Below are 18279 nucleotides of genomic sequence, written 5' to 3' on the forward strand. Positions count from 1 at the left end.
ACTCTACAGCGATGCTTTACAACAAGTGTAACATGTGGGAGTGCACGCAGAGAGGCAGTGAGACACTAGGTGGAGGCACAGAGTTGCGGCTCTCACTCTCTTCCCATCTTCCAGCTCCTCAGATGCTTCACCCTCTGCAGGGATGCTTCCAGTAAAATGAACTGAACAAGACAACATCTCCGTCACACTGAATGCTCACATCAGTAAAAAGTTCTGTGATTATGTGGAGTGAAGCCCCTAGCTGTTTGACAGTTGTCCAATTAGGACTAAGCATGATGAGCGCACTGATTAAACCGGAGAAGGGAATCCTATTATGTCAACATCTTCATCCACTGATGAGAGCTTTAGAAAGGAAGAAGAAGAAAAAAAAAAAAACATGAGGAAGTTTACAAAGCTGAACCCTCTTGGGGAACTGTGCAACCATGAGTCATCAGCAGCACTTGCTTTGCTGTCAATCCAGTGAAACAGACAGTGCTATTATAAGACCACAATCCCTCCCAGAATTGATTTGTCATGACCACAACATCATCCACAGCGAGACAGTGAGCTTTACATTTCTTCCTCCTCACGTTAAGTGATTGTAAGCTTGGCTTTTTTTTTTTCTTCAATCTATTAGAACAAATGCACAATAAAGAACAGTGAAGATCATAGACCCTGGATTTCACCCTGAATATATGATATTAGGCTGCTGGATAAAAACTGTGTGGGTTTCTGGTGAAACCGAGGAGAGTTGCTCTTGATCATCTCCACTCTGTATCTGACTCTCACAACCCCCAAGATCTAATTATAGTATTCATTGCAGTTATTGCATTTGGAAGATGGTATGGCTTTGTAAAGCGCTGCACACAGGTATTTTGTTGGCTGAGATTTTTCTTTATAATCTCAGGACTCTATAGAGAGATAATAGAGGGGAGATGCGAATTAGGTCATCTGTACCATCTGTAGTTTATTAGTGGAGCTGGCAGCTCCTCTCCTAATGGCATCTGTGCAGAGATGTGTGATTTACAGGTTCACAGTCAATGACAACTCGGACACAGACGAGCACTCCGGCTGCACTGCCGGGTCCCTCCCCTGGGGGAAAGCTGTCGACTCCCCTTTTACGACTGAACTCCATGTACAGAGAGGGAGATTGGCTTAAAGATGCCGACTGCATCTCTTCCTCCCCACACTCACAAAGAGAGTACATCATGGTGCTACAGAGGGAGGGAGCAGCAAGAGAAAACAAATCGATACCGCTGGCAGAGGTTGTCCTCTTGCCCTTTGATGCCTCTGCTTAAACAAAGACACTTTGCTGCCTGGAACTCCCACTACACATCCACCTGTGAACTACACTAGACAGCGTGTGCTGAAGACCTTAAGAAGGCCAAGTCAAAGGCCGCCTTCTTTCTATGTGAAATGTGGCTAAAGAAAAAAGACAGAAAGACAAAGAGTACAGCCTGAGAGAAGAAAGTCTGAGACTGCGTATGACTTATCCTGACATCGCTAAATCTGGTAAATTTTTCTAAGAGGCTTGGAGTCGGTCAGGATTGAGGCCAGCAACCACAAGGTCAGTTAAAATTCCACTGAAGTATATTAAGACATCCATCTGGCACTGCTCAGAGGTACATGTAATTGTGGGAATGTGAAGAGATGAACTAGAAATTTTAAGGGGCTATATATTAAGCAAATAAAACCAAGTTAAAAAAAAAAGAAAAGAAAAAACAAAACAAAGTAAATAAATAACACCAAAGTCCAAAAATGTCCTCATGAATCCCTTGTTAGGAGTATGTCTTACAAATTTATTGTATGTGACAGAGAAATATGTGAGGTCCCTTGGTTTCCACTGTGTACAGAGTAGTACACAAACAACATTTTCACCACAGGAGCAGTAAGCAAAATCTGGAAACAACAGGAGCAGCACCGATCGATCAGCATTTTGAAATTAGTGTTGAAATCATGCAATATTAAAGGTTTTCCTTGTCACGACTTCTGACATTTAAACGGCCTTTTCTGGACAATAAAAAAAGGTGTAAACATATAGAAATCTTTTGCTCTTTTTGGTTTTTCTTCATAGGAGTCCTTCCCAGATTTGGTAACTTCCCTTATTTTCATTGATCCCAAGCTGTAAAAAGCTAAAAAAGTCCCTTTATTATGGTGGTGTCAGGGGGGGAGGGGAGGATATACTTTATTGTGGTTACATTTCTGACAGTGTAACATCAAGATAAAAAAAAATAATAATCACAGAATGCTCTCAAAGCTGAGATGAAATTTGAAATTTAAATTTAAAAGCAGCCATTATTACACCACCAGCTCATTCCTTTGTGATGTTAACAGAGCGAAAGGGCATTTACTCTCATGTGTGACTTTGAAAAGATACTCATGACAAATAGGTGAAGCAGTGCAGTGGTTATACAGGCTCTCCTTTTTCAGATAGGGACAGTTGGTGGATTTTAATGGTGGGAAGGTTCCTGGCAGAGGGGGGCTGGCTGCAGTTGGACTCCTGTGGCGGGGTGCCAGCCCTGAGGATGCAGCAGCAGGTCCGCTGTAAGCTTTTATTGCAGAGTTTGGCCACTTTTGCTCTGCTTGTTTCAGCTGGTCCAGATTCACCCGTTGGAGCTCCGGAAAAGACCTTCCATTCCCTGCTGTCCCTGGAAGAAGGAGTTCTCGAGAGGGCCATCGAGGAGGAGGGGCTGAGCCGAGAAGGAGGCCCCCTGCTGTCGAGGCCCAGGGTGAGGGGCTGGCCGTGACCCTGTGTCTGACTCTGATGATGGTGGTGTGGTCTGGGAGTCGTACTCAAACAGTGAATTCCAAGTAAACTCTGGAAAGCTTTCTTAAACTCCTGGTTGGAGCATGGGTAAATGATGGGGTTGATGCAGCTGTTGAAGTAACCGAGCCAGAAGGTGATCTTGAAGACGGTGTCTGAAGGTCTGTATGCAGGGAAAATGGAACCTGTAGGGACGTCAGACACACATCACAGACATTATAAATGAGAGACATGGAGGAGAATGTAAATTTATGGGAGAATTCAGTAGCATGATGGTTGCCTCGCACACCTAAACAGAATTTGTCCCTTAGGATCAACATAGTTATTAAGATTTATTTAATACAGGGAACTGCTTCACTGAAAAGAATAATTGAAAAATGTTTACTTTCTGTGGACACTAGAGAAAAAAATGCCCCAGATCACTAGGACACATCCTCGGGGCTTCCAGTTTATAACAGTCCATCCAATAGTTATTGAGATACTTCAGTCCAGACTGAAGCAGTAAACCTGAGCGGCGCTGCCTCGAGCCGTGCTGTCACTGTGGTTAAACTACGTTTGAGTCAGTTTTTAGAGCTCCAATTACTCGCTGTATTCCATTAGTTTCTTTTATTACTATTTGAAATGAAGACAGGATCAAACCCCTTCACCGATTTATATCTGCGTGTTACACTTTATTTCTAGTTGTTTTATCTGAGTTCCACTTTATAGAAGCTTCCTCTTTGCCACCAAGGTTAAGGATTTTGTCAAAATTGCTCTCAGAAACTGTGCTTGCTTTTGATTAGAGCGCGCGAGGAATGTGAGTGGGATCTTTAATGAAGTGGTAAAGGTAATGGCTTAATGGACGCATTACATGCAGGCCTATTGCTCATTGTAAATGTAGGTGACGCTTCACATATTCAATGGCTGGCAGTGAGACATTAAAATAATGAAATAGCTGGCTTCTTGTGCGGCTCCACTATATCTGTCTATCTGCCATCTATTTTCAGAGGCAGAAGGAGAAAAGCTGCCTCGTGAAATGTTTTATTGGGCAAGCTCCTGAGAGGGTTAAACGTAGCCTTGAGGGAAAAAAATGGGATTGTGATATAGAGATGGATAGAAACAAGAGTTGGAGAGGAAATTATTTCATGCCTGGCTATGCAGCTAATGCATTTTATCCCCAGCTGTGCCAAAAATCCCCAATTCTATTACTGCCCGCACCCTCGACAGATTCATTTTTGGAATATAAAAATAGACAAGAACTGCAACTGTGTTGATGCTTAAAATCAATGATGCATCAGCAGCTGCCGCTAAATGCACGCGTTTTGTTTTTTTCGTGCTGATTGAATTCATTCAGATTGAAGATTTCTGGCCAGCTGCTTGCATGGGATGTGATATTAATCCGGCTTAGCGTTCACATGCACGGAAGCATTTAATCTGAACAGTGCGACATATGTAAGAGTGATGCGTATGATCACATGTTTAAGTGCTCCCTGAATATGGATACATACACAGTTATTTGTCTGTTCAGGGCACCGGTGTTCATGTTTATGTTGTTTTTAATTCTTTTAAGAGTTTTAAGGGTGCATTAAAGTGCCAAAAAAAAAAAAAAAATCTCTTTGGAGCTGATTGAAATTTCATTTTTGGCATGTTTATTCTGATTGAGGTCATTATGTAGCAATTTTACTGTTATTTTGTTTAACCCATTTGTTTCCTGGTCTTTTAAATTGATTTTAATCAGAATCTTAAGCTCCATTTAAACAAAGCCAGTGTCCGTAAACCTCGTGTTCGAGCTGTGCTGCCTTCAATTACTATAAAGAAAGAAAGGGTGCACATTTTAACAGCACTAGTTAAAATGAGAACGCTAATATGAGTGCTATTTACAGACACTCACTGGCCACTTCATTAGATACACCTGTTCAACTGCTTGGTAGTGCAAAAATCTAATCAGCCAATCACATGGCAGCAACTCAATGAATTTAGTCATGTAGTTAAGACAACCGGCTGAGGTTGGCTGGAAGGAACAAAGGTGATTTTCTCAGAAAAAGAGAAAATAGCCAGTGGGTGGAAACTTTCTGGGCTAAAATCCCTTGTTGACTTCTTCAGACTGACAGGAAGGCATCTTCTGATGGATGCTTCCAGCAGGGTAACACACCATGTCACAAAGCTCAAATGATCTCAAACTGTTTTTTTGGGTTTTTTTTTTTTTAGCATGACAGTGAGGTCACTGCACTCAAATGGCCTCCACAGTCTCAGTCCAGTGGAACTCCTTTGGGATGTGAGAGGGTGGGAGAGTCACATCTCGGTCCCAGCACCTTGTTGAAGCTTTGCCAAGAAGAATTAATGCAATTCTGAAGGCAAAAGGGGGTCAAACCCAGTACTAGGAAGGTGTAAGAAAGTGGCATGAGTATACATTACTGAATGACTTTCAGTCTTCTGATAGGCCAGAAAATTGTTCAGTATAATTCATTTTAATTTTCTTTTTGGTTACTTGGTCAAGTACGACTCTGAGATATTATAGTTTTTTTTTTTCTTAAAAAACATACTTTTCATTAGTTTTGTCAAAATGTTCAATTTTAGTGCAGTTTTTGGAATTATTTCATTTAGCACTTTCTATGCCTTTAACTTGAAAAATGGGGAAAAATAATAATAATAACCCAAATTAATATTGCTTTGGTGACCTTTGAATGAAATAGGAATTGACTGTTATAATAAATAATTATGAAATAAATATATTTTCTGTATCTCTTTATATTACCTATGTTTCTTTTGCTTTTCCCTTTTACCTGTCTTGCTTTCTTAGCAGTGAGGTTTTTAAAGTTTGAGTTTAAATGGAAGCAACCCAAACCAAGCACAGAGATCTGATGTTGCGCCTCTAGCAAGGTTGGATGGAGTGTAGGCAGATGGTTGGCTGTGGGCTCACAAAAAATTTCAGGCTTTTTGCTTGTTGCTGTCTGGTTGCTGAGAATTTTGCTCCTGGCAAGCATGTTTTGTTCCTCCTAGCAGGTCAGGCTAGTAAACCAGATGGGCTCTGCACATCCCATCACCTAAGGAGCTCTACTTTGTGAATGTCTCAGATTACATAACCTTGGTAAGTATGTACTCCTCGTTGCTGTTAATTGTCTGCAGTGGGTAAATTTAAAAGCAGCGTCTCTCATGCAGGTTTTAAGATTTCTTTGTCCCTGCAACCTCACTCTCTTTCAGCGCCTGCCCCACAGCCAATCACATTACAGTTAGTGATATGCCTCATCAACAACCAAACACTTCATGTGTGATCAAAAAGCTCCATGACAGCTCCCCTACAGGGTCATCTCCATTTGTAACTCTGGACTGATTACAGTGCAAATATTATGTTTTCAGCTCTCCCTGGAAGTCCAGATCAGACCACTTTAACATATCCTGTGATGCGTGCTGGAGTAGGGCTGGTACAGAGGAAGGATTGTGTTGGTGTTGCTACAACTCCTGTGTTTTAAGTGTTGGCACACTATTTTGCGCTATTTTATACTTAAAAATATAATTCAAGTACTATACATAGACTATATGGACAAATATACTGGCCCACACCTCTTAAACTCTGAACTCAGGTGTTTTCAGCATCATTGCCACAGGTGTATAAAATCAAGCACTTAACGATGCAGTCTCCCTTTACAAAGAATGGGTGGTTTAAAGCGCTCACTGAATTTGAGCGTGGTGCTCAACTCAGTCACGAAGTGGCAGACCAAGCGACGGAGCTGAGGTGCACTGAGCGCAAAAATCTCCAAGGCTCTGACGAGTTAATGACTGCAGAGTTTCAAACCTCCTCTGGCGTCAACATCAGCACAAAAATTGTGCGCCGTGAGCCTCATGGCATGGGTTTCCATGGTCGAGCATCCCCTGTAGGTGTAATGTGTAGGTGGGCAAGTACTTTTGTCCATATGGTTCAGTAATATTTTAGTGTTCAGAGTGGGCGTGTTGGAAAAAGTTCCAGGTTTGCAGTAAATTATAGACATTTGCTAAAAGATTATGCATGCTCTATCACAGTTGCATTGTTCAGCTTCTGTCTTATTTACCTTCATGTTAGAAAAGCAAATCTGTGACACCATGAGCAAAGTTGGTAACCGAGTTATTGACTATCGCTGTGGTGACACAGATAGGAATCATAATCTGCTTATGCAAATAAAAATGGGAAGTTGATTTCAGGCTGTCTGGCTGATGCTTGTTACATGTTTTGTGTAAGACAGGAGTAATGAATGATTACAGCAGTATTTCATTTTAAAAGTTAAAGTCATATTACTCGTGCTTGCCTAAAATAATGGAGCCGAGGCAATGAAGTGCCTTTTTGTAATTAAAAAATGAAGCCCACACTATGAAAAAAAAGTTAATTCAACTGGGAATATTTTGGCTGGCTTAATAAGCACGCTAATTTAACTGGAATCTAATGGTACATGCAGCATGTAATTAAAATATTTAGATTTGGGAAATATTTAACTTGTAAGTTCATCAACTCAAAAAACACATCTGATTCATAATGGTTTCTAAATTTTTCAGGTCGACCCGAAGTGCACAAGGTGCCTTGTGAAGGCAGCTGACTCATAGCACTGTAGCCATCCCTGTAGCAATATAAATATTGCCTGGTGGCTTGTTGTGTTAACACTTTTGGCCAAATTGAAAAAGACTAAAATGAAAGCAGTTTGCTCTTTAGATTCGCTGTATTGTAACAGGTTTTGTAAGCAGGCAATACTGCTTCACTTGCTTTTCTTTTTTTCCTAAAGTCTAGTTTTCATCATAATTTCAGTTCACCAAATGCATGTGTGTGAATGGGTAAATGCAGCTGGTTTGGGTGCTCAGTTAGACTAAAAAAAGAACTACATAACACGTAGTTATGTGACCCATTGTTCGTTTTAAAATGTTTATCAGCATAAGGGCAGTGTCTGGGGTGGACACAGCCATTATGCTGCATGTCATTCACCTGCTCTTTCTCCCAAAGTTCCTGTCTTTCTTTTCAGTGGCACTATCAGAATGCAAAATGCCAAAAATAACTCTTAGGAAAAAAAAAAAAAACTTCATCAGCACTGGTTCAAAGAGATACTCAACACCAGCTGACACAGTGAGTCAAAGGGTCTTAATTAATCTTTTGCCTTTATGTCACTGTCATTGTGCCCGACCCCACCCACACCTGAATTTATAGAGGAACAATAATGAGTCCTGGCTGGGACTGGAGATGGGAAACATCTCAGTTTGTGTCCAGTGTCTTAACATTTTTTAGCACAAGGACCCGTCGTGAAGTTGCTCTTTATAACAGCAATGGCATGCTGTACATTAGGGTGACACTGCAGCCTCTTAGTCAGAAGCCTCCTGCTCCAGTTTCCTTCCACAGTCTAAAGACATTCTTGTTAGTTTAAGTGGTGATACACAATTGGCCTTGGGTGGGGGAGCGACTGGCTGTCTGTCGCTCTGTGTTATCCCTGTGATGGACTGGTAACCTGTTTAGGGTGTACTCTGCCTCTCATCCAGTGTCAGCTAGGATTGGATCTAGCCCCCACCACCTGACCCTGAACTGGCTAAATGGTTAAGAAAAAGGACAGACTGATGGATGCTTCACACTTGTTATAGTTCCTAAGAAGGACTTCTAACACGTCAAGGACAAACCACACATAAACACAGAGCCTTTTAACACCATTTTAGAATTACTGCCATAATTAATGTCCCACAATTTTTACCGATCTTCTTCCTCTTCTTTCAGCTACTCCCTTAAGGGGTCACCACAGTGGATCATCTGCCTCCATCTCCCCGTACCCCTAGCATTCTCTTCTGTCACACCAACCCTCTGCATGTCCTCCTTCACTACATCCATGAATCTTCTCTGTGGTCTTCCTCTTTAACTCCTACCTGGCAGCTCCATATTCAACATCATTTGTTCCATACGCCCACTATCACTCCTCTGCACATGTCCAAACCATCCCACAATTAATATAGATACTAATTTAAATAATATCTACTTAATAAACAAATTCATGCTATCAAGACTTATCCAGGTCTACAAATCAAAACTAGACCAGTGCTTGGTGATTCAGTGCTGAATCTATCATTGTCCACAGACTTATGTGGCAGTGGTATGCAGTGTGACGCCAATATTAGTAAGGGAGCATTCATAAGCTGAGGCTTTGCCTCATTTCCCAGTCAGGAGGTACACAGCCAAATGGTGGCAGCTATATTTACAGGCATGAGAGCATGGAATAAATACAAACCCTGCAGGATTTGTTAGGATTGTGCCATATCTCATACCTGCTTGGGTCGGATTTCCTTCTCACATGATTGACAACAGCACTTGCAGTGCATAGGTTTGCCATATGATTACTTCCCTTCAAGCTCATCTGGGTGCTCTTGAAGACACCATTATATGAGGTTTGGCCTCAGTGTGAAGGCTTTATCTATCATTGAAGATCTGGCCCCTTGATGAAGGGAACCACAGACACAAGGGAAAAAAACGGCTTGACATGCCATTCAAGGGTCTGGCTTGAAATATGTCTTGGTTTCAAATTTAGTCCTTTTGTTTACAGACAGGGGAGCACTGGAGGATGACAGAGATGTGAAAGATTTATAGAGCCTATTTATAGAACGACTACCTGGCCGAGTCGAAAGCATTTACTATACTGCTCAAGAGGCCACAGGCTCGTCTGAATGCGAGTAACCTCAGTGTCATCCCACAAAGGAGACTTTCACTTAACATCATCTTACTATGAAATTAGCCAGCACTTAAAAACATGACTGTAGAATAAATTGATCAGTGAATGTGTAATGGGAATAAATTCAGATGTTAAATTGCTCTCTAAAAGTGGTCTGACTCATGCGTAGGAGCAGGTAATCAAATATATGGACCTATTTTTAACATGTGAAATGTTATTGATTAACAGTTGCAGAGCATATCATTGACTGTCTGTGCTCCAGTGATGTTTCTAAAAAAAAAAAATCATTTTTTTATTGATACTGAGAGTTAGATGAAATGACAACATCGCTCTTATATTTGTCCATTCTTCGGAAATGGAAGGCAGGAGTTAATAGAGGTGACAGCACCTCTAGCAGGTCACTGCAGCCAGCTAAGAAATAGTCCAATGAAACCACAATTTCCCATTTCTACACTCTCAAAGTCATTAAACAAAAATGTTTAAAGAGTCAGTTGATGAGCTTGGAAGAGGGCCTGGTTAGCTGTCCACTTGTTTCCAGTCTTCTACATTATGTATTCATATTTACTCACACGAGCAGTGTCAGAATTCAAATAACCAAACTGTTGAAGTATTTCCATTCATTCCTGAAAGCAAATAACATATAGGCTGCTCTGATTAAAATTAGATTTGCCCAGACAAATCTTGGAACTCTGACTCTTAACATTAGGAATTGTATGTAAGATGAACATGATAATACTCACCGATGGGTAGCACCAGGAAAAAGGGGAGCCAGCACAACACAAAGCAGCCAACCACAATGCCCAAGGTCTTGGCAGCCTTCTTCTCACGAGAGAATTTCAGCAGCTTCAGAGCAAAATGTGTGCGGTTGCGAAGGGCCTCGTCGTCTGATACATTCGTGTTGCCTCGGTGTATCCTGAGAATCACCTGCTCTGAATCTGCCATCTCTGTCTTGTGGCCCTCTCTCAGCCCCTGGCTCTCTCTGTGAGCTACCACATAGACCCGACAGTACATTACCAATATGATGGCCAAAGGAAGATAGAAGGAGCCCACAGCAGAGAAGATCGCGTAGCCTGGCTCCTCTGTGATCTTACAAATGGACTCGTCCTCAGGCGGTGCCTCTTTCCAGCCAAACAAAGGTCCAATAGATATGATGACAGACAGCACCCACAGCAGCATCACTGCCAAAAAAGCCCTGCGTTTTGTGACTATTGCTGGGTAACGCAGAGGGTAGCTTACTCCAATGTAGCGGTCCACAGATATTACACAGAGGCTCATGATGGAAGCCGTGCAGCAGAGCACATCCACAGCTGCCCAAACATTACAAAAAGCCCGTCCAAACACCCACCGATCCAGGATTTCCAAAATGGCAGAGAAAGGCAGTACAGTGGAGCTCAGCAGCAAATCTGCCACTGCCAGATTAACTATAAAATAATGCGTGACTGTCCGCAGGTGTCGATGGCAAACCACTGAGAGGATTACCAGAATGTTTCCCACTACTCCAAACCCAATGAAGAGACCAAGCACCAGACCCAACACCACAGCCTTGACCACATTGACCTCTGGGACTAAAACATGGCTGCAGTTGGAGCAGTTCTGTGTCAGAGGAGCTGGGGTCATATTGTCCAGCACAGGAATCATTAGTTCCAATACAATGCTGGTACTCAAAACTGTTCTGTGTAAAAAAGGTAGACTGAAGCGCACAACTATTTAAGTTGACTACAAGAGAAAGGTGCTATCAGGCCATTCTCATAAAAGCCATTAGAGTAATGATCACATTAAGCCTGTCTTGTCAAAACATAATTTGAATGATGATGCCTCGACCAAACGAGCCATTACGTTGGCAATGCATCAAGGAAAATAAAACGACAAGTTGCATGCAGAAATACTGAAAGAGAAATATAATATATGCAAACGAAACCTACTGAGCTGAAATCGGGTGATCCATCTTGAAAATAATGATGTTAAAACTGACTGTTTTCATGCAGCTGGTGCAAGCCACTGCATTATGGATACATGGGACAGATGGGGGTGCATGATTTAGGAAGTCTTTGAATGTTCTCTGAACCAAAAAAAAAAAAAAAAAAAATCACTGTTTGGACTGAAAATGAAAGTCTGTTGTCTTAAAATGAGAAGCTGTTTTTCCTGGACAGAGTAGTAGGTGAGCATTAGTTAACATCCAGGCTGGTGTGTTGAATGCAGAAGGGGAAATTCAGCTTCAGCTTCAGTATCAACAGCTGACAGCAACAGTATCCAGTGCCTTTGAAAAGAGAGACAGAAGAAGACGCATACGTCACATACAGTGAAAAGCAAAAGCAGTCATCCTTGTTCTGCTCATTGTTTTGTTTGCGGTTTTCTTTTTTTGTTGTTGTTTAAAATTTCTGCTCCTCAGCTCAATCAAGAAGGTGGGCGGGAGACAATGTTTGAGCCACAGCTGCTGTCAAATCAATGCCGCCACTGTCTCGTCTTGATAATGGGCGAAACCCAAAGTGAGGCTAGGAAACACAGAAACTTACAGTCATGTGAAAAGTTTTCATAGGAGTCAGTACAGTCTTGTTAAAAACACCCAGTGATTCATTCGTTTCTGGAACTGCCTTTAGCAGCAATAACTTGATTTTTTTTTTTTCTGTGTGCCTTTATCAGCCAACTTTTTCTTTACAACGCTTCTTTGGTTAATTGAGGTTTGTAGGCATTGGTTCACGCGCGGGTCTCTGAAGGTCCCACCACAGCATTTCAATCAGGCTGAGGTCTGGACTTCGATGGGGCCACTACAACCGCTTGGTTCTTTTCTTTTTCAGTCATTCTAATGTAGATTTGTTGGCATACATGGGATCATTGTCCTGTTGCATGACTCAATTTGGGCCAAGCTTTAACAGTCAGACAGATGGCCTCACATGTGACTCTAGAATACTTTGGTATACAGAGCAGCTCATGTCCGACTTAGTGACTCGCAGGTGTTCAGGTCCTGTAGCTGCTAAACAAACCCAAATCATCACCCCTCCACCACTGTGCTGAATGTTGGTATAAAGTGTTTGTGCTGATGTGCTGTGTTTGGTTTTCTCCAAACGTGGTGCTGTGCATTACGCCCAAACATCTCCAGTTTGGTCTCATCTGTCCAAAGGACATTGTTCCAGAAGTCTTATAGTTTGTTCAGATGCAACTTTGCAAACCCTTGCAAACCTAAGCCATACTCATTCAGTCTTTTTTAATTATACTGTCACAAACTTCATCATTTAACCTGCTAACTGAAGTCTGTAAAGTCTGAGATTGGGGTGAATTTCCTTGGACGAGTGAAGCATTGTGTTAACACACACCTGAATGCTCCCGAGCAGTAAACTGCCAAAAGTTTTTCTGTTTTTTATAGAGGTGCTCACACACGCTGATCATCAAATACATTTAATTACCAGCTCCTAGATGCTCCTTACCCTCTTAATTCCAATAAGGTTGCACTTTGCTTTTCATAGTACTGCATAGAGTCCTGTGAAACTTTTTTCCATTACTGTTCATCAGTATGGACCACTTGGTCATTATAGTACACAATTAAAACCTCTGCTTTGAGCCAAACCACAATAGCTGAAGTGTCAACAATGGAGTCAGTATGTTCTTTAAGTCACCTATAATACATCAGGATAGGCCTGACCTTGCTCTTGATCCCTCCTTAAAAAAAAAAAAAAAAAAAAAATCAGTATTATACCATGACCTTTATACAGACACAGGTCAAAACAACACAACATTACAGCTTGACCATTTGTTAAGGCTTGTCACAGTCTATACTCCTAATGTTTCTAAAGAACACATTAGTTTGACATGTTGGGAAAATACGCCAAGTCAGATCGAAATATTGATACCACTCTCATAACATGGCTGAGTCCCAAGAAAAAGAAATCTGCCTACCAGGAAGTTATCAGCCCAGCCTACACATAACTTCATCATGTAACGCCATGTAAAATCAAGTAATTTTGTTTATTTTAAAACTATTAAATAGGTTTTTGTTTGGCAGATTTCGAAATGTTCGAAAGCTCGTAGCTCCTTGGTTCTAAACAATTTTGGTTTATATAAAACAAATGAAGTGTTTCCGATTCAAGTAAAGGGCGTTGTCTGTTAGCACCAGCTCCACGCGCAGGAAAAATATTATTGATATATTTAACGATTACTATTTCTATAACCCTGTGTTGTGGCAGCTGAGAATGGTTGCAGTTATTCTTAATGATATTATCTTGTGATAACGAGTTCACTTATCTCACCATTCTGAGATGAAACAGTTAAAACAAAAGGTTGTTTTCTCTTCATTTATCAGGGTTTAGGAGTGCATTTCCAGCAGGGTCAAACTACACTGGAGCCAGGGAGGGGTCAGTAGGATGGGGGGAGCGCCCCGAAAACATGTTTAGCAAATTTATAGGGGTGGTCACAAAAATATTGACTATATGCTATTTTTCCATGCATTTCTATTTCTTTATAATTTCATAATCATGGCTCATGCATAAAATTAGCTTATTAGTGATGCATGATTCACGCATGAGGGTGATTCATCGCCAACTTTAATAAGGATACCAAGCTTGGTTTCCCTTCCCACCTTTGTAAAGCAGAAAATAAATTGAACCGTAACACTCAGGAAAGCAAAGGCGTACTTAATTTCACACAGGAAGGTGGATTGGTAAACACGCTCGCTCTCTCTTTATCAGGAATAAAGTAAACTTATTACTGAAATAAGCAGCCACTCTCCACGCAGTGGCTATTTTTATATGTTTTGGTTTTGTTATTATTCTTATTCACTGGATGATAAATAAAGCTAAGCCGAGTGTTTTATCAATTCTTAAGGCTGCGAAAAACAGAAAAACTTGGTAGTGAAATAGTTAACACAGTGCATGCCAGCCTGCACAGGTAACCTCTGATTTCTGCTCAACATGCCGGATCAATGAGTGCACATTATTAAAGGCACATCACACTGTACTTTAGTCAATGCCTAACATGGGCAGAAATTGCGTTTGTGCTTTGTGGCTACTGAGTTATTGTATGATTGAGAAAACAAAAAAAATTTCATGAAAAATTAACATCACATTGAGAAATATATATTGAGAGTAAAAAGTAATCTGTTATCCCAAGAAAGTAAGCTTATGAAAATAATTCATTATCTTGCTATGAGGCTGTAAAGAGAGTAATTGCTAGGATAGCTGTTTTTTTTTTTGTGGTGTCTGTACTTTTTCAGTCAGGAAAGGTAATTACGCTCTTTTTTTTTCCCTTCCTATTGTGGCATTGTGTTTATATAAGATAAGCAAAAAGAGGAATTCAATATGTCCCCACACAGTGTTAAAACGTGATGCATGGAATTAATTAAGCCCACTTGAATCTCAACGACTGTTCTCCTTGATCTTCTTCCACTTTTTGTTCCAAATAAATCTTTTTTTTTTTTTTTTTTTTTTTAGTGGCCAGTGAAACTTGTGCATCTGTATGCAGACGTGAGGAAGGAGTCTGTGCTGAACACAGTCTGGGCGTTTCTCAATCAAGGTGGCCTTTCCTTCACTGTTAGACGTGGCTGGAATCTCTGTTGTCTTTAACTCTACACGAGCTTTCACAAAGGACTCAACATGTTTGAGGAAGCAAGCAGCAACATCCCGGGCTCAAAATGATTGCAACGCTGAAGCGCCACAAACTGTAGTTCCTTAAATGGCCACTTGAGGCTCCCTAAACAAAGTCAGTCCCTTTAGACTCCCATGTAAAAATGGCCAACTTTTCAATAGAAATAAGCATGTTTACAGAAATGTTTACACAGGCAACTGTTTTGGCTGTTTTTTGCCTTTTGGAGCGTTTTAATAAAATTACCTGACAAACAATATGATTGCTTTGCACTAACACCACAAAGTTTGTGCTTGGACGGGTCTTTGTGAGCAGAATCGTAGTACTTCTGTTGTACATTACTGAGCAGTAATTAATCTGCCTGATGCACCCATAGTTTGTGGAATCACTTTGCTGATAACTTAGCAGCCCTGAGGCTATTTTGAATTAACTGTGGAATTTTTGTGCAGCTAATCAATACTTCTTCATAAGTCATAGCACCACCTACTGGCTGAAGGAAGCCAGCCTCAGGAGACAATAAAAATCAATGACTGGCCTACAGTGTGCCCAATGTGCAGGAAGGTATGAGGGCCTGATCACTGAGGCTTGCATAATTTCATTTGGACTGTTCAGTCTTTTGACTTTTAAACAATGTCTTGGAGCCGCATGAACTCCTCCACTTTGACAGATGTGAAATTAATCTTGTCTGTGCAGATTATATAAACCTAGATTAGATAAGACTAGTAAAAGTAGAGTGGCCATGTTGACGAATTTTGGATTTTGTTAAGCTGCTTTATTTCAGACAAAATTAAAAGTTCATCTGAGTTGTCCTCTTTTTCACTGGCATTGTTCTATCTATCTATCTATCTATCTATCTATCTATCTATCTATCTATCTATCTATCTATCTATCTATCTATCTATCTATCTATCTATCTATCTATCTATCTATCTATCTATCTATCTATCTATCTATCTATCTATCTATCTATCTATCTGTCTATCTATCTATCTATCTATCTATCACTGTCAGCCAATGGCTGGCCTGTTTTGTATGTTTGAGTTAAACTTTTAAATCTCAGCTGAGCTCTGATGCTGGCATCATGCATCAGCACCTGAGCTTCTCCCTCCCATGTGGGAAATAATGCTAATAAGGTGATTATGAATAAAAGACCTACATGTGTATACACAGGAGCAATGCAGGAGCTCATTACACCATCATTTCACACTGCAGAAAAAAATGAAGTTACCTCAGCTTAAAATATGAACTGCTGCATTAATACTGCCAGTGTATTATAAATAGGCTGTGTTACAATTGAGGAAAACAAGTTGAATGATTTACTATGTGACAGGTTCAGCTATATATATCCACTCTGTCAGGATCTGCTCTTTGTCACTGTGTATGTTCTCCACATTAAATCAGTTTCAGGTCAGTTCTACATTACAGGTCAAGGATGCTCTTATCAAACATATTTGCAGCTGCTCAGTGTGCTTTACATTAACGATGATAAGAGTAGGGATGGAGGGAGGCTACCAATTATCCTGCATTTATATCACAGAAAATTTGTTCAAATGAGAAGAAAAACCTTTCTTTTGAGGATTGACCAAATTGCATGGGGAGATTTGCCAACCCCCTAAACAAATCTAATTTGATTTAATCCACGCAGTTCGTACATTACGGTCACAAGACTTAAACTCATGATTAAAACTCTAAGATAAATTGAAAGTGACATGCTTACTTTTGGCTTCTGTTAAAAGACCTGTTGATTTCACTAAACTATGGGATTTCATTTGGTTCTGTAGATCTAGTGGAGAGGCTTTTGTCCAGCACTGATTGGTTTAATATTCATGCAATGCATCTCTACTGAGGGAGTTGCCAAGTGAAAGAGGACATATGCTGCAGGGTGAATGAAAACAGTGAACAGCTCCATGCTGAAGTAGCTGGAGGTTACCTGCCTGGCTTGGTTACATGTAGATAGCTGCCTTTTTTTTTTTTTTTGGAGGTCCTCCAGTTGCAAGCATCTTTCTCTTCTGCAGAGTAGGCTCCAAATATAGGCTCTCTCTTCTTGGCTGTTTTCCAAGCGTGCATATAACAGTGAGCTGGACAAGGATCCCTGGCTTGCTTGAGAACAAGAAGAAAAAAAAAAAAAAAACAGCCTCTCTGTGTCTGCTGTTATTTTAATTGGTCAGGAGTAAACAGCAATTGTGACTCAGATGCTATCTCAGCCTCTTCACCGGTGTGCGGAGTAATTCCCAGCTCTATAAGATGAGACCACTGTGCAGGACTACACCTGACACAAAGTGACATCCACCTCAATAAACTGACACAGACAGGAGACGTGTGAGATCTCATAGGCGTTTCTCCTCAAACCCATACTGCTCACATTCAAGCGATTTCTATGTGTGGCTTAAAGATGTGTTAAAAAAAAAAAACAAAGACAACATTACATAAATCAACCATATCAGCGCGATCCAGCCTGATGGATACTCGGATGGAGCCAGTTGTAATGGCTGTGTTTTAACCACTTCACGAGTTTGTTCCAAACATTAAGCTGAATTAAAACCAAAAAATAAATCTGTGTTATTTCGACTACTTATGCACACTTACTGACTGCGTTAGATTCCAACCAAGCATCGAAACAAATTAATCCTACGAGTGCATCAGCACGGTGAGCAAATGTAGAGACGCATCAATTAAATTAAAATATATATACAGTTTTTATCAATGAAATAACCTATCCATTCGAAATGCTTCTGTTAAATGCACGACAGGAATTGTTCCGGGACTCACCTAACTTTGATTTTCACATCCTGATGCCTGGGCAGAGCCACATTTGGGCACGGCAGTGATTGCCGAGACGCACTAGGAGGCGGCGAAGGGAGAGCCAAGTGCGCTCATCGTGGAGAGCCCTCATGTCTGCCGGAACAGACACCCGAAGCTTCAGGTGCTCCAAGTCTCTTCAGATGATAACGAGTGGCCAACCGAATCTCTCACTGCTTCCCTTTCGAAACCACTTTCGCCCGTATTACTCCCACCCACCCCAGCCCCTCCTTACCACCACCCAGCCATCCATCCTCACATCACCTCACCTCACTCCCGCTCAGCATCCCTCCCCGTGCGTCATCGCAACCAGTCACTGTCATTCAGAAATCTTAATTAACCGGCGTCACCCACCTTGCAACCGTACGAGAATACAATGGGCGGAAAGCTAAGAGTTGCTAAGAGTTTTACTATTTTTACAGGGTTACGAAAGTGTGATTTCCGGCTTCAGAAGTCGTTACCTTCATGGTTTCTCTCACAATTCAGACAGTTTTGCTAAGTCTGGATATTCTTTAAAAAATCCTC

The 18279-nt window shown here is 41.0% G+C and overlaps 1 protein-coding gene across 1 annotated transcript; it reads right to left on the reverse strand.

Moving 5' to 3' along the window:
* Positions 1 to 1759: 1759 nt before the first annotated feature.
* Positions 1760 to 17905, reverse strand: adra1aa (adrenoceptor alpha 1Aa). The gene is made up of 3 exons (XM_030737592.1): positions 17725 to 17905; positions 10125 to 11641; positions 1760 to 2928 (listed from the first exon to the last, which is right to left on the reverse strand). The coding sequence occupies exons 2-3, from the start codon at positions 11020 to 11022 to the stop codon at positions 2387 to 2389; spliced, it is 1440 nt and encodes a 479-aa protein (XP_030593452.1). The 5' UTR covers positions 11023 to 11641; positions 17725 to 17905; the 3' UTR covers positions 1760 to 2386.
* Positions 17906 to 18279: the final 374 nt, after the last annotated feature.

The sequence above is a fragment of the Archocentrus centrarchus genome, chromosome 9 (assembly GCF_007364275.1).
Source record: "Archocentrus centrarchus isolate MPI-CPG fArcCen1 chromosome 9, fArcCen1, whole genome shotgun sequence".
Classification (NCBI taxonomy): domain Eukaryota; kingdom Metazoa; phylum Chordata; class Actinopteri; order Cichliformes; family Cichlidae; genus Archocentrus; species Archocentrus centrarchus.